Source organism: Channa argus, chromosome 1, assembly GCF_033026475.1.
Source record: "Channa argus isolate prfri chromosome 1, Channa argus male v1.0, whole genome shotgun sequence".
Lineage (NCBI taxonomy): Eukaryota > Metazoa > Chordata > Actinopteri > Anabantiformes > Channidae > Channa > Channa argus.
This window is the reverse complement of record NC_090197.1, coordinates 22,283,244-22,306,789: the sequence shown is the minus strand read 5'-3', so window position 1 is coordinate 22,306,789 and position 23,546 is coordinate 22,283,244. Positions and strand designations below refer to the sequence as shown.

General features: G+C 40.4%; 1 protein-coding gene across 8 annotated transcripts; it reads left to right on the top strand.

The window, feature by feature from the left end:
• The first annotated feature begins 5,565 nt into the window (after positions 1-5,565).
• khdrbs1b (KH domain containing, RNA binding, signal transduction associated 1b) lies at positions 5,566-21,252 on the top strand. 8 transcript variants are annotated; one of them, XR_010914658.1, is made up of 15 exons: positions 5,566-5,973; positions 8,045-8,166; positions 9,272-9,388; positions 9,772-9,918; positions 12,219-12,352; positions 13,085-13,325; positions 13,745-13,812; positions 14,163-14,221; positions 14,738-14,920; positions 16,197-16,242; positions 16,399-16,475; positions 16,579-16,687; positions 16,783-16,811; positions 17,162-17,229; positions 19,790-21,251. XR_010914658.1 is itself a non-coding variant. In XM_067507561.1 (9 exons), the coding sequence occupies exons 1-9, from the start codon at positions 5,880-5,882 to the stop codon at positions 14,836-14,838; spliced, it is 1,083 nt and encodes a 360-aa protein (XP_067363662.1). In that variant the 5' UTR covers positions 5,566-5,879; the 3' UTR covers positions 14,839-16,165. The 8 variants fall into 8 exon arrangements, 1 of the variants encoding a protein (XP_067363662.1); XR_010914653.1 differs by having other exon boundaries at positions 16,399-16,687; positions 19,790-21,252; XR_010914660.1 differs by lacking the exon at positions 16,783-16,811.
• Positions 21,253-23,546: the final 2,294 nt, after the last annotated feature.

Sequence of the window (23,546 nt, the reverse complement as noted above, 5' to 3'; positions counted from 1 at the left end):
GGACCAGTTAATTTGATCATAGCAGCAGATAAAATCTGTCTACAGCACAATAAAATTTTCGCTTCTTCTGTTGGGCACAACAGCCCAACTCCCAGAGTCACTTTACTGTTTGCTTACTAATGACATAAAACCAGGGTTGGATGCAAACTGCTACCTGAGCGATCTCCCAGAGGTAAAACTGGCTATAAAAAGATAACGAGCCACATGGCATAATGTGAAGATATATATGTGTCTATAAACACCTTATTGGGTTTTCATTTGGGTCCGATGAATGAAGCCGGGCACCGTAAATCAGTGGAGTAGGTATATCTTTAGCTGGAAAGTGTAATACACTTACATCAGAGTATGAAGGAGAGAGGGCAACCCCTGAGTGTATATTGTGTTCTACACAAATCACACAGAAGAGCCTTTGTGCACACATACACACACACACACACACACACACACACACACACACACACACACACAAACACACACACTAATAAATAGATAAATAAATAAATAAAATAACAGCACTGGGAAAAAAACCTGAACAGTGATGAAAAAAATGAAGGAAATCCTTGAGTGTGAGTAAACAGATTCAGTGGTTGCTCTGCCCCCTGGGCACAGAAGTGGCCTACTTACTTTCAAATCACACCAGTCAAACAGACACACCAGATGATATTCTATAAAGGAAAAGCCAAAAATTTGGGATACTAGTTGGGAAGTTAACTTAGCAAGTAATGCACAGTAAGATATATGTCCATGGCAGATAACTGGGCTTGGTGGAAGTATAGGTGACTGGCAGGTAATAAAAATGTAAATAATTCCGGGAACTTTACAGATGTGTTTTTATATTATTTTACAGAATATGAAGAAAACCCTTAAAACCTTACATTTTTATGACTTAAAGCTGCAATATTTAACATTTGGAAACCAGAGCGCAGAAAAACAACACAACACACAAGTCAGTTTTCACTGGCATTGTGACCTCTGCTTTGGTCTTTGCTAAAAGTTAGTATACCTGGGCCAGTAGTAGTATGAATACACTTTGTTTACCTTTTAGCCAGTTGCTATGTGTAATTGTCAGTGTGCTGGGTCAGGTAATTACAAAGGGCTCAATGCTTTTGCTAAAAACTGCTTACAAACATACAAACATATTGTATAGTATAGTGAAACTGTGTACAAAGCCGTGGGAGTAGTTTTACTCACCATTCTGTGGTCAATTCCATTCTGAGTAATCTACTCATGTGTTATTAGAAAATCTATGATTCTGCTGCATCAGTTTAGATTTTTTCTATACTGGCATTATGAATCTAATAATGTGCAATGGCACAATGGGGAAATATTCTTTCAGGGTTTGGTCTTAGGGTTAGTGAAAGATCATGGTTAGGTTTGAATAATGATTATGGTGAAGAAAACACTAAGAGGCCCAAGGAGAAGGGGGTAAATAGCCTGGCACTCATAAGCTACGGTGGAGTGTGTGTGTAGGGGCTTGAGTTCACGCTTTATACAATAAAATGGTATTTCAAAATGTCATGCCAACACTGCAAACAGTTCACAGCTGTGGATATATAAACCTCACAGTTAGACATCAATGAAAGGTTACCTATATCGCACCAAGGCAGTGAGGACCACCACTGAGTCTTCATCACAGTCCAGGATTTGGTTGGCCCAGGTTGCTCTGGAGATATGTGGCTTTGTAACCGTGTCACACTACTTCCTACTGCTCCTAAGGGAAAGGAGTCATAATTCTTAATGCTGCCCAAGGGCTTTTACAATAGAACATGAACATATATTGTTTGAAAATTTGCTGGAATTAATGATGCATGTCATTTACATTACTCATCTAATTCAAATGTCAGGTTTCTCACCCTCCACTCCAAGCATAGTTTGAATTTTATTTGCCCAGTTTCTAAAGCATTAATCTGTGAGTCTTCTAATAATTTTTGGTTTGTTTTTATGATATAAAAAAACTCAAATATTACTAGAAAAATGCCAACAGCAATACTTCCAGTAACAATGTCCTAATCCAAAGACCTTGTGAATAATTTGTCTGGAACTGTTATACAGTTTTGCGCTTTGTTGTCCCCTTACAGATCGTGTATTTCAAAACTCAGAAGAATTAAATGACTGGCATGGTGGGATACTACAAGCAAACAGATGCCTTTGCAGTTTTATCATCCCACTGGAGTTACATTTTCAGCCCCCTAACCAAGTATTGACCCTGTTACAGTAGATACAGTTTATGTTAAACTATTAGCATGAAGAACGTCTAAGGAAAGATGGATGGTTTTAGTGTCTGGCTTATTTTGGGGGGATTTTCTGTATTCCAATAGAATATTTATATCAGTCTCACCCTACTTTGTTCTATATTTCAGAGGAGTATGCACAGAAGGTTGGATTAATGGTGTACACATTTCAGCAAAAATGACTGTAGCAGGAGCAGAGTTATTAGCACATACAATATTCTCCCACTGTCTTACACTAAAATGAAATATTGTGATTTAAACAGGGAAAAAGTTAATTAATTTCCACTTCCTCTCAGCTCTGTCAGACATAACACAATGTGAAATGTCACATTACTTATTTATTGAAGCAAAAGATGCTGTGATTTCACCTGCCATGTTTTTTTTTTTTTTGTTTGTTTGTTTTTGCCCTCTAGTTTGCTAAAAGGCTAAATTAAACTTTTTGGCTGCTTTCTCTGTGCATACTATTTTCTACTATTTTTGCAGTTCCAGCAGAATATGTAAGCGCCCTCACTAATGGCTTTTCCTAAAACTCCTGTCTCCAAGAAGTGGAGCCAGACACCTGCAGCACAAATGAAGGTTTTTACTGAAGTTTGCATAGAAACTAGGAGACATTCCTTATAATTCAAAGCACATAGGAACATTTATCTTTATATACATTGATCATTAACACAATAATCACCTTGTGGGCATAGGGACACAGAATATCTGGGTAACGAGAGGGCCTGTTTACTGTGGTGGGTTGTGATATAGGGAGAGATAGGATGTGCAAGAGGATGGGGGGAGGGGTGAAGAGCTGGAGGAAGAGGGGGATGGGGTGCTGTTACAGACCTAAGCAGGTGTGACAGTTCTGAAAGCTTTCATGGGGAAAAAAGGTTTCTCTGGCCTTGTAGAGATGCTAAACTGAGCGTGACCCTCAGACTGTACCCAGCCATCTCTCTTGCTCGCTTGCTTGCCTAAACCACCCAAGAACAGGAAAACCCTCCACTGAAAGTGTATAGACTGCAGGATTTAGGCTTACAAATTCCCATTCTCCCTCTATTTGTCTCTCCGCTACTTTCATTTCATCTCTATCCTCTGTTTACTATTGTCTACTGATACATGAGATTGCAGAGATATACTGTAGGGGATGCATGAATTTCATTTTAAATTTGATAGCATCTATTTTGTATCTCCCCTGATGTGATGGTTTCCACTATGATCACATTTTGTCCAAATGTCTTTATTTATATTTGTTTTCTTGTCATGTGTCTGACCAGAAATTCAAGTGGAAGTCTGGCAATTTCAGACTAAAGGATCTCCACAACTTCCTAATGTGAATGTTGTACAGACATCCATGGTCCGTGAAGAATAAATGAATGAAAAGGATGATAACTTTGGTGATCCCTTGACCTTTCCTGTAGCGCAAGCAGCAGGTCGAAATCTTCACTTATGATAAAATCGCAAACTCTAGATACACTGGCACAATTCGCTCTACATACATTAATGGTTGCCAGTGGATGATTCCTAGTTACTTTATCGATCCCCTGACTTGTCTGACATTAGTGGTCTTAAAATACCAACTGTTAGATAAACTGTCATGAGATTAGTGTTCTTCTCAGGATGAATTGTAAGCAATCTTGTCAGTAATCTTAAAGTGCTAACTTTTAATCAAATTATTCCATCAAAATATTCTGCAGACTTTCTGCTCTAAAAAGAATAAAACATCAGGGGAAAAATTGCTTCTTTTTTTTAAATCTTTGGGGCATGAATAATAGTCAGATGCAAAGATCTGGAATAGCAGCAGTTTGTAAAAGCCAAACCCCAGTGTTTACCCCCTTCCATCTGCCCCTGTTTACCCCAGACTGTGGCTCTGTATGTTAGGGGACAAGGCAAGTCCGCACAAGCAGAAGGCAAGAGTGCAAGCTATCGGATTGGAACTCCTCCACCTGCCAAGAGAAGTAACTCTTCCTTTTATGAGCCAATTGAAATTCAGCTCACAGGCTATCCATTCTGTCAATGACAAGAGGAGTCAGGACAACCTTGCAACCCCCAACACTAATAACACTGTAATGGTCAGAGATAGATCAAGCTGAACGCTGATAGTTAGAGTGGGTCTTCGGCCTCCCATAAGTGTTTATTGTAGACAATTTTTGCCTTCATTTGTTTTGGGCAGATGCATGCTTGGGCACACCTGCGGTCGATCTCAATAGTTTTCACTTCGGCAGCGAAATGACAAATGAGCTGCAGTTTTTGCTGTTTGTTAAAAAACCCGACATCTGCAGATAACGCATAGTATATGCTTAAAGACCTAATGCAGAAGGGAATGGTCTTTGTCTTGATATGTATGCCTTAAGCCAACTCTGAACAATGACCCTTTTTGCTCCATTTAATTGCATGACAGGTTCATTACCTCCATCGGAATCAGTCGATCAGAAATCAATCCATGAGAAGTCTGTCCCAGACATTTCCCCTCACTGTGCCTTTCAATCAATAAAACTGTAGAGCAAAATGGGAAGGATTAGACTAACAACAGGCTTCCTCTCATGGAGCCTGTTCCAGCTGCATGTGGTCAACTCTTTGTCATGATCAACACCACCACTAAGGGGTAGTAGAGAGCCTGGAATGAAGGTGCCATCAGGACACACTGAACTAAAATTGTAATGACAAACTAAATATTGAGGATGTGTCAACATCTTTCATTATTTACATCAGTAAACACTAGACATGCTAAAGATACATTACATTTATAGTTTCTCGCTATGTTGCGCAGACTTACATGATTTGACTGATAATTATGAAAGGATTACCTGGGTTTGGTTGTCTTTGATACTTTCCCCAGTGTCCTTAATTGTGATGTGTACCTGTCTATAGCAGGCCTTTACTTGAGGTGATTTTGAGAATTAACAAATCAAGGACCACTCTATAACCAAAACTAGGGGTGTTTTCAGTGGCTAATCTGACTACACTTTGCTGCAGTTTGCTCAAGAGTTTCTATGATCCTGTACAAGAATTAAATCTTGGAAAAGTACATTTAAAGAGAAAAAAGGATTTCGGTTCAGTTAACCACATCACAATCCTTGTTTACCTACACTCTAATTTACTTTAATTCCTGCGTAAGTAAAAATGCATATCCCAGTAACAATATGTGAAACCAAATTACTTTTGAGCAACCCTCCTAAGTTTGCATTAGAGTTTTTCTAATCACTGTGGGCTTCAACACTTCCTGAGAACTCCAGATATGTATATTGTAACAGTAAACACACCCTCCAAGTCCTGACAATCTGATGGTAGATCGCCGCGACTTCGAGGCGGCGCGCATTCACACAGTAGGCGGCGTCAGACCGAAGAACTACGTGCTTGTGAGCTCACTTCCGTCTGCGTGAGTCGGATCACTATTCTTCCAGTCTTTCGCCGCTTTTGTTCTCCCATTTCCATCTAGTCAGCGCTGCTGAGAAGAGAGACCAGCCGGAAAACCGCAAACGTACAAAGTAGCGGACCCGTCCGTCGCAGAATCGCCCGGGAGCCCCATGCGAAGCGCCGTCTGCACAGAGGATACGCGGCACTCCGTAGTTACATAACTGGACTACTTTTTTCTATTATTGTTGGGTATTTTTTTCACACGGTGTTTTTTGTTGCACCGAAACTGACTACCCCCCCGCTAAAGTCAAAATGGAGAACGACGACAAATACCTTCCCCAGCTGATGGCGGAGAAGGACAGCCTGGACTCGTCGTTTACGCACGCTATGAAACTTTTAAACGCAGGTAAAGTACAATTTCGAGTATTTCCTCCTTCGAAATGCGGTTTATACTCGAGAGTTATTCCAAAAGGGGCCGCACACGGCTTGTGAACGCACACTTCTACGCTTTGAGCGCCATGTGTTTGCGGGACGTGCACTGCCCCATTAAACGCAACACTAAGTGCTTCTATAGCGCATTAACGTTAACGCGGGGCGGCATGTAATGATAAATGTGCTCACACGGTGATTAATTTGACAACGGACTAATTACTGAAGTTGCACACAACCTAAAGGTCTCACCGTTGAGACACACTTTCAAATAGGCTAACGTTAACTAATTTCCGCTTCCTTTCGCGCAGCTGTGACAGGTCAAATCACTTTTCCCTATTCCAGCTGTGGCTCGTGCTCGAGTTTTAACCTAAAACTCCACTTTCCGGTGCGGAGAGTCCCTGCTGAGCTCACGAGGTTGTCAGCTACGTTGCGCAGCTCCGGTACCCGAGACGTGGGGTCACCTCGGTACTTCAGAGCCGAGGGGGGAGACGCTGTCTGCCGGCGGTTGCAGAAGTGTCCTTGAGTCCCACACTGCAGTTGGCAGCTGCCGGGGCTGCGGTCCTGTAGCACAACTGGAGAGGAGACTAAACAAAAGACTGAAACGGGTATTCCGTTTTTTTGCTGTGGTTGTCCGCTGTCTTTGGCTTTCTTTATATATTTTTTATTGTTAATATCCCCTGTTACAAACAACATAGAAAAAAATATTTATGTTGCAAAATATGTGGAATACTGTTTTCCTAGTATGGCGTTATGTACCATAGGATGGCTACTGAGGACCACAAATCTTCTGGGGTATCAGCGATGCTAACGTTACTGATAATAAAAATGCACCATAAAGCGTTAGGACATTCTAAGCTGCCTACTTGGTTATAAATGAACTAAACAACAGCTAGTGAAGTTATTTGTTTATCTTGTTGGCTGCACACGTGCTCTGTCTGTGGATGTGAATCGTTTTTGTAGGTCTTACTTTCTGCTCCACTCAACTGTCTGGGGTAACCAACCACTACCAGTGATCCAGTGGCTGTTTCTAACAGTATGTGCAACATTTAGGCTCCATCACTAAAACTAAAAGTAATAATAAGACAGACACAGTGCATCAGGACATTCTGTGGGGTTTTGTCCGGTAAACCTCTACTGAGGTTACATCAGCTGGTAGACTGTGATGTAGCTGAAGTGTTTGCTACATTGCATGCTCAGGGGTTGTCATGGGCAGAAGAAAGGATGTGGTTTAAGGTGGTGCTGAGGTCTAGATGGTGTGCCACATGTAAGAAGTTGCAAATAGTGCGAGGAAGAGCTGAGGGTTATGATTGATAACATAGCTACGAATATTTTGGTTTGAAAGGTTAGAGATCAGGCCAACTAGGAACTAATTGCTATGGTTTCTGTATATAAAATGGCTAATTGTGAAAAGACGCCCAACGCAGCATGCTTTCAGGGCACTTCAGATGTGCTGTTCTGTCAGACCAGCAGTAGAAATTAAAAAAAAAAAAAAGAAAGAAATCAAGTACCCACGTTTAACGAGCGGCAACCAGAGAGTGTTTGGCGTTTTTCTTGGTAATTGCTAAAGCAGTTCATCAGTCTTCAAAATCGCTGCCATTTAATGAATTAATCAGTGGTTTCATCTGTATTCGGGATGTTGACTAGTGATCCCAAAAAGGTGTTAAATGAAAAGCACCACGTACACTCTGTAACATCCTGAAATCTGGAGGCACCATTGTTTGTTGTTTAGTTAATGATTTGGTGAGTCAAAAGAACTCTAGATGTTTTTGATAATCTAGCTGAAAAGTGAATGGTTTTAATTTAAATTGAATGTTTTTGGAATCTGCATTAACTGCTTCAACTGTAACCAAAGTGTCTAAAGACATTACTGTTTTAACTTATTGTAACTAAGTGTTAAATATGACATCTAGATTATTACCTGGAAAGCAACAAATCACTACTTTCCTGAAAGAGCTTCTTCCTTATGATCCCACTGTGCTGTCTGTCTTTGAATCCTGTTTGTTTGCATAGACACTTTGCCTGAAACAGTACTTCTTTCCTTACAGAAATTGAGAGAATCCAGAAAGGTGAGGCTAAAAAGGAGACAGAAACATACCTTGACCTTTTCACAACAAACAACATCAAACTCAAGGAGCGAGTACTCATACCTGTCAAACGGTACCCGAAGGTGAGCTGTCTTTGCCCCTCATTGTTTCCCTCTTCTTCTCTCTCCTTTTTTTTTTCTACTTTGAACCCCTCTTGATTTAATTTATCCTGCAGCTGGGTTTCAATTACAGAAAGCCATGGGGTTACCAGGGAGTCTCAAATTACTCCTTTCAACTATGATCTTTAAGCTCCACCATATAATTGGAGCCAATACTGACACGTCTTAAAATATCACTAAAAGGATCAAAATGTTAATGTTACTATAGTTAAGATAGCTCTATATTTTAGTGTATCTGTATATGTTTCTATATATTGGCCCTTCTGTTTGTGATCAATGTGCCATTGGCTTAATGTAACTTCAGGTGTATTCATCTTTCAGTTCAATCTATATCTGGCTCACATAACGCTGCATTGACTTAAGGATTATGTTTTTATTGTGCAGAAGGCCTGAACGTTTGTTGTGTCCTGTAAAAAGCAAAGACAATGCTGCTAGTTAACTAATTCCTCTTCTGCGTGTCGTTAAATTGTTTGCATTAGTTTGAGTCACCTATACAACATCTGTCCAAAGTCCGTGATGTGTGTTTTTTAGGATTTATTTTGATGTTAATGAGAGCTAAATGTGGCCGATCCCGGCTGTTAGATCAATATGATGTAAGACTTCAGTGTTGAGGTGAGACAGACGTCTGATCTCACACACTTGGTTGGGTTTTGTACGTCAGTCGGCTGTGTCCGAGCTGATGAGCGTTTTCAGATTATAGAAGCTACTTTTACAAGTCCAGGAGGAATTGCTTCCGTTGAGGGGACAACCTTAGCTAAATGTGTTTGGCAATGACAGCTAATTGTAGGACACATCATGTACAGGGCAATTATGATGTTCAAAGATCGAGGAGGTAAAGACTGCAGCTTTATATCACAGCTTGGCTCTCGCTCAATGTTTGGGTGACTGGTAGTGAATAGTAACTGACTGCCCTGAAGAGATCATATTGACCTTCTCTGGTAAATCTACTACTTAGGCAGCAGTATGTGGATCCCTGATGGTGATTGCTCTTTTTTTCTCTCATAGCTTTAAACTTTCCTCAATGCTGTAATTGTCAGGCTGATTTTGTTTTGCTTTGTTTTGCTTTTAGTTCAATTTTGTGGGGAAGATTTTGGGACCTCAGGGCAACACAATCAAACGTCTGCAGGAAGAAACTGGAGCCAAGATCTCTGTGTTGGGCAAGGGATCCATGAGAGACAAAGCCAAGGTACTACTCACACACACACACGCGGTATGACACACCTGCGAGAAGGGTATCTGAAGCCATCACACATCTGGGCTGTACTGGAGAGGGATGGCGGGCAGTGAGCCCGGATGGTCTCAACTTGCAGGTAAACTCGAGTGAACTTAAAGCAAAGGGCATCTGTGCACCACACATCTGTTCAGGAATCTTCAGGATAGCTCACTAAACCTGCTACGTACTAGTCTGATGTATTCACTTTCTTTATATAGCTTAATAATCACAACACTTAGACCTGCTGCTCCTGGTGGTAGAGGATATATGATTAGTTCTGACATAATTTGTTTAATTTCTTTGTGATACGCTCTCTTTGGCTTGCTGACACTCCTGCGATATTGCTCTTGTTTCAGGAGGAGGATCTGAGGAAAGGCGGTGAGCCCAAGTACGCCCACTTGTCTATGGAGCTGCACGTGTTTATTGAGGTGTTTGCCCCTGTGCCTGATGCCTACCTGCGCATGGCACACGCCATGGAGGAGGTCAAGAAGTTCCTGTGTCCTGTGAGTCTTAACTTGTTGGCTTCTTGTTGCCTGGTGGGGCCCTATCTATATCTGAATAACTTGTTTTTCTCTTGGTAATTAACCTGTTGATTATTAATGTACTGTCATTTAGCCTGTGAAATGTCAAGTACATTGACACAAGCTCAAGTTGCCAGAGGGTCAAGTGATGTCTTTAGACTTCTGCCCTTAGAGGGCTTTACTGTTCTAAATGCATAAATCAGAGAGTAGCCAGTGAAAATAGCAAGATACAGTTTTAATAAAGTTGGTATTTTCTGATAGGTTGTGTTTTACTAATCAAAAGCCTGAAACTCCAAACGTTTGGCTTTAAAAAGAAAACACCAAATTATTTCAGATAAGAAGCTGAAATTGGAGGAAACATTGATATAAAAAAGACTTGCACATGAGTCAAAAATCAGAACTTTTGCAAATTATTTTGGATGACAAATCAGAAAAATTATAGATGTAAAACAAAAACCACACACATGCTTAGACTGTAAGACAGTGTTTCTACCCTGGGGTCAGCTTACAAGAAGAGTTAGCATAATAATGCATTTTTCTTGTTAGAGTTTTAAATTTAAAACAAAAACTGTAATTCACAGAGTTGTGAGAATATTAAGCTCCCTAGTGAGAAAGTTTCATGAACCCTGGCTAAAAGGGTTCTTGGATCACCGACTTGGTGGGCCATTGAGAATGGTGGAGCAAATTGCAGCATGTGTGTTAGACTAAGCTCAGTGAAGGGATCTAGCACCACAGCTAGAGGAGATGGCAGTGGGAATTACCTGGAGCAAACAGACCTGATGGTGCTGTCTAAGGGTGTAAAGCAGTCAGCCTAGGAGGAATACTAATTGGGTGGCTTTTAATGTGTCAGCATTGTTACCCCTCCTTGTTGCTTTCTTACACATCTGTCCATCACTGTGTCTTTAACATTCTTCAGGAAGTGAGGAGAATCAGCCTGGAGATTTACAGCTCCTAGACAGATATGTGGGCATATTCACCCAGCACGGCCTACGCCTGCTTTATTGGTTTTATACTGAGAGATTCTTGAGCGCAGGCCAACCCCATCTGCTGTCAAGCCCGGCTGAAGCCCATAGTGTTCTAACAATGGCTCGTGCCAAAGCAGGCCAATAGGCCCAGGGGTTTGTGAGATGCCTTACATTTTTTAATTAGTGTGCAGGGTTCTATAGAAGAGAGAATAATTTGGATCAGATGAGAGGTGAATGAGTATATGAACTACTAGGGATGTTGGTATTGCAATTATTATCTGAAAAGCACAACATGTCAATTCAGTTTAAGACCATCATCTGTCAGGCTTGACGGCCTTCATTTAGAATTGGACTGCATTTTAATACATGCCACTGGTTCTCAGAAAATAGATTGATGTGATTTGTTAGGAAATGTTTTATATATTACCCGTACTTACCCACTTGCCTACCTTATACTCTTTATATCGGTGTACCAAAATAAAATCAGAGCATTGTTCCTCAGTTGGATTTATAGATCATTTCAGTTCTTGACAGTGGCACTTTTTAAAATTATATTTTCTGGGAATGTAATGTATAAAAGGAATGTGTCAAAATTGCTTGGTTAAGACCAAATATCCGGCTTGTTAGCTGCAGCTGCTGTCACAGTGCTCTTCGTCTAAGATGAATTTGTAATCAGTCAAATGCCTTAGTTTTCCTGCTGTTGCTGGAGATTAATTTAAGTCTGCCATCTGCATATCCCAGTATCCATTCTTTTCCTTCTTTTCACTGTCATTAGAGCTTTGTGACCATTCCAGTCCAGGGGCTGATTTATGAAAGAGAATTGATTGGGTCACAGTGCAGCTCTTGCGATTGCTCCCTGAAGAAAGGCGGTGGATTGTGTTGCAGGATTTGTGCTGCTCAGACAGGCAACTTCACTAATCCACCCCAACTTATTGTTTTTGAGGATAGAATAAGGTAACCATTGATGCACATATGCCAGATTTGTTAAGAAGTACAAGGAGATGCGATTTACATTTTGTGCATGATGGAGAAGCAAAGGGAAAGCAGTGAGTGTGGATGGATGCTTTCCAGCCTCCCACATCCATGACCCTCACAATCTCTTCTCTTGAACACTCTGAGTCACTGGCACTCAGACTTTTTCTTTCACTCGCTCCGTTAGTCATTAGAGGGATGTCATGTTTTGAGCAGCTCTCTAATTGTGTTTCACTATTTTATTCAGCACTCCTTTCCACACTGTTTCCTTTGACTTTTCACGTTTTATATGATCTTGTTTCTCACCCTCTCTTCTGCCTTTATTTTCTTTTTGTTTGTTTTTAGGATATGATGGACGATATCTGCCAAGAGCAGTTCATGGAGATGAGCTACCTGAATGGAGGCCAGGATCATGGAGCCCGAGGCCGAGGAGGCATGCCGGTCAGGGGCCGCGGAGTCCCCCCTGCTGGAGCACACAGGTTAGGAGACGCATGCACACACACTTAGGGTTTCTCATAAACAGGCTGCTGGGTCACTGAGGCAATACTAAGACACTGCTGCTTATGTACCACTAAATGTATGTCAGTGAAAATGCTGAGCAAGGAAGGGCATAAAGTTACATCTAAAAAACACTTTAGTAATTGTGTAGCTTTTGTGTTCTTATTCCTTATTAACTGATAAGCCAGAACATTAATACTACCTGGTGGTATTGAGGCAGAGGATAAATTCTAAATATACATGTGTATGTAGTTGGACCAAGAAGACACTTAGCATAACATAAAGACTAAAAAAAGGGGGCGATACCTATTATGGCTCCACAACCTCATTAACACAAAGACGACTTAACCTGTTAAGGAATGAGCTTATAAAATGAGCTTATTTTTGTACAGAACCAGTCTGGCTGTGTTCCAGTTTAGTCTGTTTATGCTGAGCTGTGCTAACTGGCTAATGGTTATAGTTTGAATGTGCACATATTTCTAAGAAAGTCAAACTATTTCTTTAAAGAATAACTTGGGTCATTTTCTTAAATTAACAGTGTTTAGCTATTTTGTCTCTTCGGTTGTTGTCTTAAAAACAATGAAAAACAAATCAGCTGGGGGAACCTGCTCCATTGAATGAGATGTTCCCTCATCCAAAAAAAACTGGTATTCGTTATGTTAAAAAGCAAAAAAAACAAAAGCTCTATTGATCCACACTGTTGTTTTCACCAGGGGCAGGGGAATGCCCCCTCGTGGCACTGCTGCTAGGGGAGGTGTGACTCGAGGCGGTCCAGCTAGAGGTGGTGCAGTGAGGGGCGCCCCATCAGGCCGAGGAGGACCCCCAGCAGCACCTGCCAGGGGAGCATCAGCACCCCGTGCCAGGCCTCCGGCAGCCGGACCCCCACAGAGGATGGCACCTCCGCCCCCCCATCAACACGCCCCTGCTGCAGCTGCTGAGAGCTACGATGAATATGTTAGTACAGCTGGCTGTGGAGGATAGTTTTGATTTTATTTGTGTAGTTATTTGCTGCACAGTCACTGTTACATTTAACGTAGTAGGTAAAAGACCTCTAAGGCAGATGTTGAAAATGAGGAATCATGAAAAAAATGTTGTGGAACATTCAGAAGATGACTTTTCCTGTTGAGATGCGATGCTCTCAGGTTTGATGTAGATAAATCTTACCTGTCCAACACATGAATGAGATTGTTCTAGGTCCTCTGTTAACTTTAAATTGCTTGTCTGTCATCATAGGAATAAGTGAGTTCAGAGGCTTGAGACATAAGGAGAGCATGTCTGCTTTAGTATCAGTGTACTACTTTGGGGACATCTTGACATTCATGATTCATGAGGAAGCCTCTCTTAAATCTCTCTCTGTTTCCTTCCCTCTCCAGGGCTACGATGAGAGCTACACAGACACGGCCTACGAGTCATACGACAGCTATTACAGTCAGCCGCAGGCGTGAGTGAATCAGACGTCTCTTTGGTTTTCACCTGCTTTTCTCAAAGTGCACACACATTGCCTGCTTGCTAGTTTGACTTGAAATTAGATTTTAGAGCAGCAGAAATACTTTTTAGCCACTGTGCTCAAATTTAGTGTTGATGGTGCTCCATGTTTCATGGTTTAGATGGTGGTGTTATTTGGGAGAACCAGCTGGGACTCAGATGTTCCATGCCAGAGAGCCAGGCTTTGATCTTATTTGTGGAAACCAAATATCATCCCTCTAGAACTTATAGTCAGCCACTACATGATGTTTTTCAGAGATTAGAAGTTATTTTTTTCTTATTCTCCCCATGTTTTTTGACCACTAGAGAACCAGAATACTACGACTACGGACACGGAGAGACCACAGAGTCATACGAGTCATATGGTAAGGAAAAACCTTATTTACTCTCAACAATGCAGCTCACATCATCCCAGTATTTTCTAAATATAAGCATGTTACACACCTTTAATATGCAAAGTGTCCTGTGTTTACTTTCCTGCTATCATGAGGAATTCCAGTTTCTCAGCTGGCGGAATCATTTTATTGTCCTGTTTAACAAAAGTTATTGTCTAGCCCACCATGTGACTGTATGCAACTTTTTTGGAGTATGAATTAAGTAACTTTTTGAATCACCTGCCAACTTGCCCTCCAAATTTTGAAATTAAATCCTTTAGGTAGTAATTTTAAAGATACCCTGTGGAGCTTTTGACAGCTGTTTTTATGAGTATCTCTCTATTTGGTTTTTGCTGGGCAGGCAGAGCAAAGCACAGTCTTGTTGACTGTGAATATGACTTTGTTTACAGAACACTTAACAACAGGGTATGTTTAATGTCCACTAACCAAAATTTGTTTTGCGATTATATTGAATGGTAAATGTTTTTATTTTTTTGATCTTTCCAGGCCAAGATGACTGGAATGGGACCCAGCGATCAGGGAAAGCCCCTCCCCCCTCCAGAGTTGCCAAGACGTCTTACCGGGATCACCCATACCAACAGTACTGAAGTGGACTCTTCATCCTTAACATGTTGCCCTGACTACCGCCTGTCTACAATGGCAGCTCTCGCTATAAGCAGCCTGACAAAAGTAATTGTCCGTTTTGTCTTTGGTTTGGTCTTTTCCTACACCGGACTTTATACAAGAGAACAAATTGGGAACTGAGAATTGGAACTTTTTTTTTTTTTTAATTAGAATTTTTATTTTTATTTTTTTATTTTTTTTTTTTTTTTGAGATTTGACCACAAACCCCACTCAACCCCCCACCCCTCCCCCCCAAACCCAAATTTGGTAAACCAGTTAACCAGCCATTCCCCCCAACCAACCAAAGTGGCTTTTAGATTGGTTAGAAAGACGTTGGCATTGATTTGATTAGATTTTTTTATTTTGTTAATTTATCTTTTTAATTAGTTTTCCCCCGTTTTTTTTATTTTTTTAAATTTATTTATTTTGTTTGTTTTTTTGCTGTATTTTCTTCTCTGACCCTTTTACCTCCCTCTGGCTTTTTTGCATTGTTGATTGTTAGTTTTCCATTTTTTAAGGAGCAGTCATTTCGTGGGGAATTAATGGCTCATGATTCACCTGTCTAAGAATCCATTTTAATTTTTTTTAAATACAAAGAATCTGTTGAGGGTCAGTTGCAGATTCCCATTTAGGCTACATTTCAAAATTCTGTTAATATAGCTCAATAAAAAGACCTTTTAAACTTTCAATTATGTAATATAGAAACAAAAAAAACACAACCTTAAATTAAGTCAAGGTTAAAGAATCAATGTTAATGGAATCAGTGCAATTCCTTCTGGATGATGGTTTGTTTTTAAATAGTTGTAAAAACGTTGTCCATTTAGGCTTAGGCAGCAATATTTGTCATTGTACTTAGAGTTTTGAAATATAGCCCTAATAGACACTGTTGAGATGGACTGTCCTCATATCCTCAATTTGTTTTACATGTTAAAAAATAAATTTAAGAAGACAAAATGTTTGTGTATTGAGAACACGGCCAAGACGGCCAGCTGTTATGCTAAAATCAGTTCAGGTCTTCATTTTGTGATCTGATTCTCTATAAACTGCATGCACAAAGTACACAAAGGATTGGGACAAAAATCTCCACATGGGTCTTCTCTTTCTATAGAGAAGGGATCCTGCAGCTCAATCCGAACTCTTGTACATATTTTAAAACATCCTAACTGTACTTATTCTGCCACTAGTATCTGTACCCTCTCCATAAAATGCATTATGCTACTTGTGTAAGCTTGCCTAAATAGGTTACTAAATCTGTCCAAAAGATGTTTTGCAGCAGTTTGTCAATAAAGCTTAGTTTGTTTTTTTATGAAACTTAACTTGCTTTATTTGTTTCCTGTCCTAGTAAAATTCTGAAATGGCCTTTTTTAAACAACCTTCAGCAGTCAGATGTAGGTGTTTTCCTTTGTTTCTCATTCAAAACCGCATTTTAAATCTAAATGAATGTATTGACGTCTGAAGACTTTAACCCTACTAAATGATGTCTTGAATGATCATCAAAAGAGCACAACTTATTTTTTCTCTCTCTTTCTATACTTTTTAAAAAGGACCCAGAGGTAAGACCTCTAAAATAACCTGGATAGCTTCCTAATGTGTATAGAGTTCTAAAGCATTGAATGCCTGGGTATGTATAAGACTTTTTCAATCCTCTTACCTGTGGTCGTAATCGTTAATGAGAATTGCTTTTATAGCATCTGAAAATTAACTGAATTCAAACCACCATTCAGGTCTAGGCTTCATTGTCATGAATGACGCTGTCGCGATGCCTACTTTAGTACAGAGTAATGGCAGTGCAATGGAGAGGATGGTTATAACCTAGAGAACTCCACTGTAAAGGTAACCTAACCCTAAATGTTTAATTTCGTAGTGTGTTTATACATTGACATAAACTTGCTGTTAAATGCGCACAATTTCTTAAAATACTATTACAGTCATGGCAACAAAAAGAATCGACTCAAAAGTAAGAAAAATGTAACTTCCAATATTATACAGTAGTGAATTTTATGTACCAAAATAACTGTTCTGTGTACTAACAAAATATATTAGAGTAGTGTTAATGCAACTCTTGCTAAAATGAACAAAGTCAAATCTATGTCAATATCTTCTGTACAGTTGAGCTGCTGTTACTTTTATTTGCTTTAAGGTTGCTTATTGTAACATTGGAAAGGTTCTGCCTGTAAAAAGTTATCCAAAAAAGAAAGCTTGAGTTGCATGAGCATATCTTCTCCTGTAGACATTGCATGATCTCTGTCTCAAGTTTCTCCCAGTGTTTTAGACAAGGTATTGATTTGCGTTTTGTCCTTCCTTCAGGCACAGCTATCGCTCACTGAGTGCCCAGAGACTGACAGTCTGCTGAAGTGAGACCATACAAACCTCAGGTGGGTCTGCCACTGCATTTTTCCATTTTAAAGGAACTATACTGTTGCTCTTTGCATGCTGTAGCCCATTAGCTCTGCACTCCATATTTTTTACATCACCACTAGTAATGAAGGTCTTTTAAGATTGACGTATCGGTTTTCTCAGGATCCATTATTGTCCGTGTGTACCATATGAAAGTCAACTTGTATGAAATGTGTAGTTCATCACAGTGAACAACTACAACTTAAGTTAGTATGTCAGTGCCTTATTGGCTTTGTAAGCAGCGAGAGCTTGTTCTAGAATATCTTACTATCTGGTTTAAAGTATCAGCATGGCTAGTGTAACGTTTGTGGGCAAGCATGCTGCTTTTTTGAGTTGTTTATGGGAAATGCGTTGCAATAGTCCCAAACCCCTTAGTTAAGCCCAGCGAAGCAAAAAGAATGTTGAACTATTCCTTTTAATACAAGAATCAATTTAGGATATCTTGTTTGTATGGAGTTTTGGTAAATGGTCTGCCTGTAAAGTGCTGTTATCCAAAACACTTCACATGTTTACATGTTACAATGTTTCCCATTCTCTCTCTCTCACTCACACACACACACACACACACACACACACACACACACACACACACATCAAGGTGCACCTGACCCACCAGGAGAAACTTGGGGTTTAGTGTCTTGCCCAAGTGCACTTCAACCAGGAAGGATCGGGAGTTGAACCACTGACACTGATCTGTGGACAGCTGGTTTACCAACTGAGCTACTGCTGCTATAGTCACACATAACAGTTTATTTTTAGTGATATTTTTTTTCCATTTTTTTTTTTTTAAATGTATTTATCCCCCCTTCCTCAATAGTACTCCAGTGATGTGATTCTTTTTGGAGCTGAAATCCCCTCTAAGCAGAGTTTTTAGTCTCTGCTAGCAGCACTAACCCAAAACAAGCTGACAAATTATCCCCTTGTGATGGATTAGCCATATCACAATGTAATGTAAGGTACACACAATTTGTAGGTAATGGTGTAAAACATTCTAAACCACTGGTGGGCTCCTTTTTAACTTTTCCTATTTTCTCCAAGGACCATTGTGCAAGAAACTTTACCGCAGATCTCTCCAGTCCTTTCAGCCCATGTTAACATTACTTAGCGGCAGGACGTTCATGATTTTCACAACATCTCAAAGGTTGGTTGATTCTGATGATTGGCCAACTCCAGTATGTCGCCTTGCTCGTGATAGTGCCTGTGAGTTTGTGTGTGGCCGCGCTAGCCTTCAGCAACTCTTGAGCGAGGGAGAACGGAACACCGGTGTCAGTGTGGTCTCAGGGAAAGTGACTAATGAGGATCCATAGCTCAAGGCTCCCTGACAGAAGGAACAACCGCAGTGAGAAGACTCTGGCGATTCCTGAAATGGAACCAGCAGGAGTAGAAAGGTGTCAGAGGGATTTCGCACAATGTCCTTTGCATGCCTTGAAGGCAGAAAAAAGTTAAATGAAGGCTTGGGAAGTAATGCTGTAGTGGTCAGACTTTGAGAAGCATAACTGGCATTGGCTTTCTGGAGTTGAATAAAAAATACATTTAAGGGCATTCATTGACATGTTCTGACAGAGGTGTCACTTGCTTGTTTGAGGATTGTGTTCAACGTTATTGTCCATGGTTGTTTGTAGTGATAAAGTAACAGTAACAGTTGCAACTTTTGAATTATTACAAAACTCCTTCAGAGCAAGAAACTGAGTGTTAATAATGCAAAATCTAATAAGCTGCGTCATGTCCAGACTTTAGAGAAACCTTGTCCAAGCTCTTCTCAATCCTGGACAATCCCTCCCACCCACTTCACTGTGTGCTGGCTGCACAGAGGAGACCTTTCAGCCAGAGACTGATCACAGTCAAGTGCTTCACAGAACAACACAGGAGATCCTCTCTCCCAGTGGCCAATAAACTGTTCAACTCATCCCCCTTCTGTAAAAAGGATGTTTAAAATGGAAAAATATTATTTTTATTCATTTATTATTTTAATTTAAGTGTTGTTCTCTAGCTGGGTTTTTTCTTACTTATTGATTGAGTAGATTGTACTTGTCTTGGTTTAGTGGAAGTTTTTTCCTTTTCTATTTTTCACGGAAGAGCATCTGTAAAAAGGCAACACAATTTCCCTCTTGGATCAATAAAGTTGTTTGAATCTTGAATTATAGAGATGAGGATGCCTGGTCCCTGGTAATTCTTTATTATATACAATGCTGCTGCAAAACATTCAAAAATTGCAATCTGTGACCACATTAGCTCTTGATTTAAATATAAATGCACTAATCCAAAATCACTAGTCTCGCCAGTAATTATGTCTCACTTTGGAAAATGTTGCTGAACTACCATTGAAGAGCTATGCTGCTTGGCAGGAAAATGACCCCTAATTATTTCAGTCTTTGCTTAAAAATTAAATTTTAAAAAGTGGGCTGCCAAAGGCTACCTCTTATCTGTCATTAAATCACTGTGAAGCAGAGGAGGATTTAGTGGCTTGATGAACCATGGCTATGTGTTTATAGGTCTGCTTATGTCTATGTCTCCCTTGTGCTTTTGTCTCCTCTTCAGTGAAGCCGTGCACAGGAGCAGCTCAGCATGAAGGAAGTGGTCAGACGAAGCTCTTGGGGTCCCTTGTTGAAAAGGAGTGGCCCGTAGCCCAGTTCTGTTCCTGGCACAGGGTAAAGACGGGGGGTGTGGCAGCTGGCTGCCAAGTGACCCACACGAGCCAGCTGATTTAGTGTGGGAGATGGGAGCTGGCTCAGACTCCCATTGGAACAGGACTGCAAGACCGCAGCTGGTCTGTGGAGACATTCAGCTCAGTGCAAATCCAGAATGATCAGAGACTGATGAACAGCTCTCACTTCATGTGGACTACTTTGTACATTTCTTATCAACATTGAATTACAATGTATTATTCTTGTGTAATTATTTTCTACAATTGAATAGACCCACTTGAGGCCTTTGCTGATTGCATGCTGCTGTGCACAGTTTCTGAGGACCACCCCCCTTCCAACAAACTCAATTGTTACAGCCTAATTTACCATAAAATGAGCACTCCTGTTATAGTAGACTGTGAAATTGTTTTTAATTTCTATTAACCCTTGAATTAGACATGAGATGAATGCCTTTACTTTTTGCAGGGCAACCTATATTCAAAGAGAATCATGTGACATCTGCGTTTCAAGTATTGGATTTTTTTTTAATATTCTGGTGGCATACTGTTAGGCACCAATGCCTTGTTGCAGTGTGAAATTAGGCTCAGTGCTTAGGAGTAAAAGATGCCCGGAGAGTGTGGATCAGTATCTCAACCGTGTGGTGGCGAGTTTACCTCAAGCTCATACAATGCCTGGCATTGCCCGAGGACATCGATTGCTAATGCAGCAGCCTATTTGCATGTTCACATGTACCCTCCTTGCAAATGTGCAACACTTCCATAACTGACGCAGGCCTGTTTTCGGCAGTTCAGCATCCAAGGATAATAATTCAGCGTGATGGAACTGGGAGGATAGCTGCATGTGAGAAAGGGACAGAGGGTGAAGACAGACATTACTAACTTCCCTCCATCTATCCATCATGCCTGTGCTGATTTGATTCCCCTCTGCCATTTTCTGCCATTATCACTGATGATATTACGGCTGCCTGTGGTGCTGAGTTACATTTAGAGGTCAAAATTGTGCTTTCCCGTATTAAAAACAGATTTTCTCTGTCCCGATCCACTGGTCATAAGCAGTATCAGTCAAGTCAGAGGCTGCATTTATTTTATTAAAAATGCTAGCAGCTTAGAGGATAGGACATTAGATATTAGGACAGAAACCATTATTTGAGATGAAATGTCAACAGGCCATATCCAAAACGGATCATTTTTCGGTAGTTATGTGCTATTACTTCAAAATAATGATGTGTCTCCTGTAATCTATTACAGGAGAGATGTGGGCTTGTGTGGAAGCCATCTTTGTTTAAATCGAACTGTCAAAAGCGTATAGGTGGAAAATAAAGTAAATGTTACTGTTCAATGATCAATAAAAATAGACTTGAATTTTAACAAGCCGTGTGTCATCCAGGGGGTGTCAATGTGTTGAGGCGGATGTGTTAAAATACTGTAAGTGTATGTGTTAGAGGTGGCAATACTGTGGGCAGATATGGTGGACAGCTGGATTGCATCTTCTGGTCTTGACAGATTCACGCCATCAGAGGAACATCGCATCCTGCTGCCTGTGAAGACAGTGACAATCAGCCTCCCCCAGATACACATCAGCGGCTGCTTCATCAGGAGAGGCAATAATAGGTAGCTTGTGATGCTTAAAGTGGGGTCAGCAGACCTGCATGTCCTTGATCTTCCAGGGGGATTTCAGCAGAGGCTTTGAGGATGTAGAGGCATGGCTACTATAATAGGTGCCCTATGTGCTCTTATGTTCACAGAGTATAGATAGAAAAAACTTCTAAGATTACTTCAGGGTGACTTCAAGAGTGCAAAATGGTACCAAAGGTAAGTCACTGGGATGAAGTGACCATCTTTGGACTTAAACCAAAGACTTCTGTCAGATTGGAATTCTGTGCTCTGCTCAGATCATAATCTGCAGAGCTAATACAGCAGCCACAAGCTTTTGAAATTGAATTTAAAAACTTCAAAAACCGATATTTCTTTTTTTATTTATTTATTTTTTTTATTGCAATGAAACACAAGATGAAGCCAAGCCATCTCTGTGCATTGAAAGGGTTTTAATGTATTCTGTAAGAAGTGATTGTTAACATTTTTATCCAGTCACATGTCTGAAAGAACAGAAATCAACCAAAAAGACATTCAATCACCACAATGATGCAAAACAACTTAAAACATACAAAAAGACTACAATGATGTACAAGTAGCATGCATAAAGAGTACAAAGAGAACTAAACTGACAACAAAGAGCTGCAAATTACAAACAGACTTGAAAGGACCACCTTCATGTGCAACAACCATGAAGAGATGTAGAATACCACAAAGACACAAAACCACTACAATCAAAGACATACACAACTCCAAAAATGCATACACACGGGTGCTAAAAGATAAGCGGCATGCACAAGGCAGTGGTATTTGCAATCATTGGGTCTGAGGATCTTAACGCTATGTCAGTCTCATAATTTCTCTTTTATTTCTGTTACTGGAGCAGCATTATGATTTCTCTACCTGTTCGCGTTCCATTTTAAGGCTCTGCAACTATAGCACTCTTTTTTGTTACATATGAAATAGCCCCTTCTATGTTTTATTTCGGTCTTATTTCTGTCTTTTTTACAGCATTATTAAATAGAGCACAGAACTTTCCAGACTAAACGCTTGTGTTTGCATAGGGATTTTGTCCCCTTCTCCAGTGCCGTGCCGTCTGCACAGGGCCGAGTCGTCATCACGGATGGCAGTGCTCAGTGGGGGTTGGAGTAGACAAACTAGGCCAGCTATATAAAGTGGATGAATCTTACTTTTGAAATGGTTGCCATGGAAGACTTTCTAGATGCTGCGGTGCAGTGTGGAATACTTTAAAACAGGCGTGTGTGTGTGTTCGGGCAAGAAAGAGACTGAAAGCACATATTGGGTTGTTTATTAATGAAAGACAGTGAAAGGGAACAGTGATAACAGCTTCTGTGTATCCATTTCTGCAGAAACTCGAAACAAGGATGATGGAAAGAGAGAGAGAATGAAGAGTGCCTTTACATCTGTGCGTGGGAGGATATTGCAAGAAAATGTCATACCTGTCATGTTTCCTAAGTAATATTTATCAAATTGCAAGATCACATTTAAAGAGCAACCCAGCTGTCTTTTAGTGTAGTTTACACTCTGAAACCTCACGACAGCCAGACCTTTCACTAATCACATTGATATTCAAAACCGTGTGTCTGTGTGTGAGTGTACGGCGGCATGTTCACATGTTGAATTCTTACATCTCCCGAGTGGCAAGCAAAGATCAATAAGACTCAAGCTTTTCTGAAGTCAGCCTTTTCTTTAATGTGCAGACAACTCGGTTACAAAGTGAGGGAAACAACGAATGGGGCTCCAACAAGCCCAGCTTGTGATGTCCTCATGGATCTTTGTCACGTCTGATTTCCATCCAAAATAATGAAATTAATTCCCCTTGTCTCAGCCCTAGGTAGCAGTGCTGATTTTTTAGATTGAGTTGAATTGAGCATTCGTGGAAAGCCTGAAGTTTACAAAAAAGCCGAGGTAAGTTCTAAAATAAGTTAAAAGAAACTGTTTGGGCATGAGTCACAACTCGTATCAAGACCACTTTGGTGATAGAGCGCCCCAGGAATTAGTCCTGCAACAAGGACAAGGAAACAAACAAGGAACTTT

Excerpts from the sequence above, each read along its gene's own strand:
- khdrbs1b (XM_067507561.1), top strand. The coding sequence starts at position 5,880 with ATGGAGAACGACGACAAATACCTTCCCCAGCTGATGGCGGAGAAGGAC. Across the intron at positions 9,389-9,771 it reads CCATGAGAGACAAAGCCAAG|GAGGAGGATCTGAGGAAAGG; the intron begins GTACTACTCACA and ends CTCTTGTTTCAG. Across the intron at positions 14,222-14,737 it reads AGAGTCATACGAGTCATATG|GCCAAGATGACTGGAATGGG; the intron begins GTAAGGAAAAAC and ends TGATCTTTCCAG.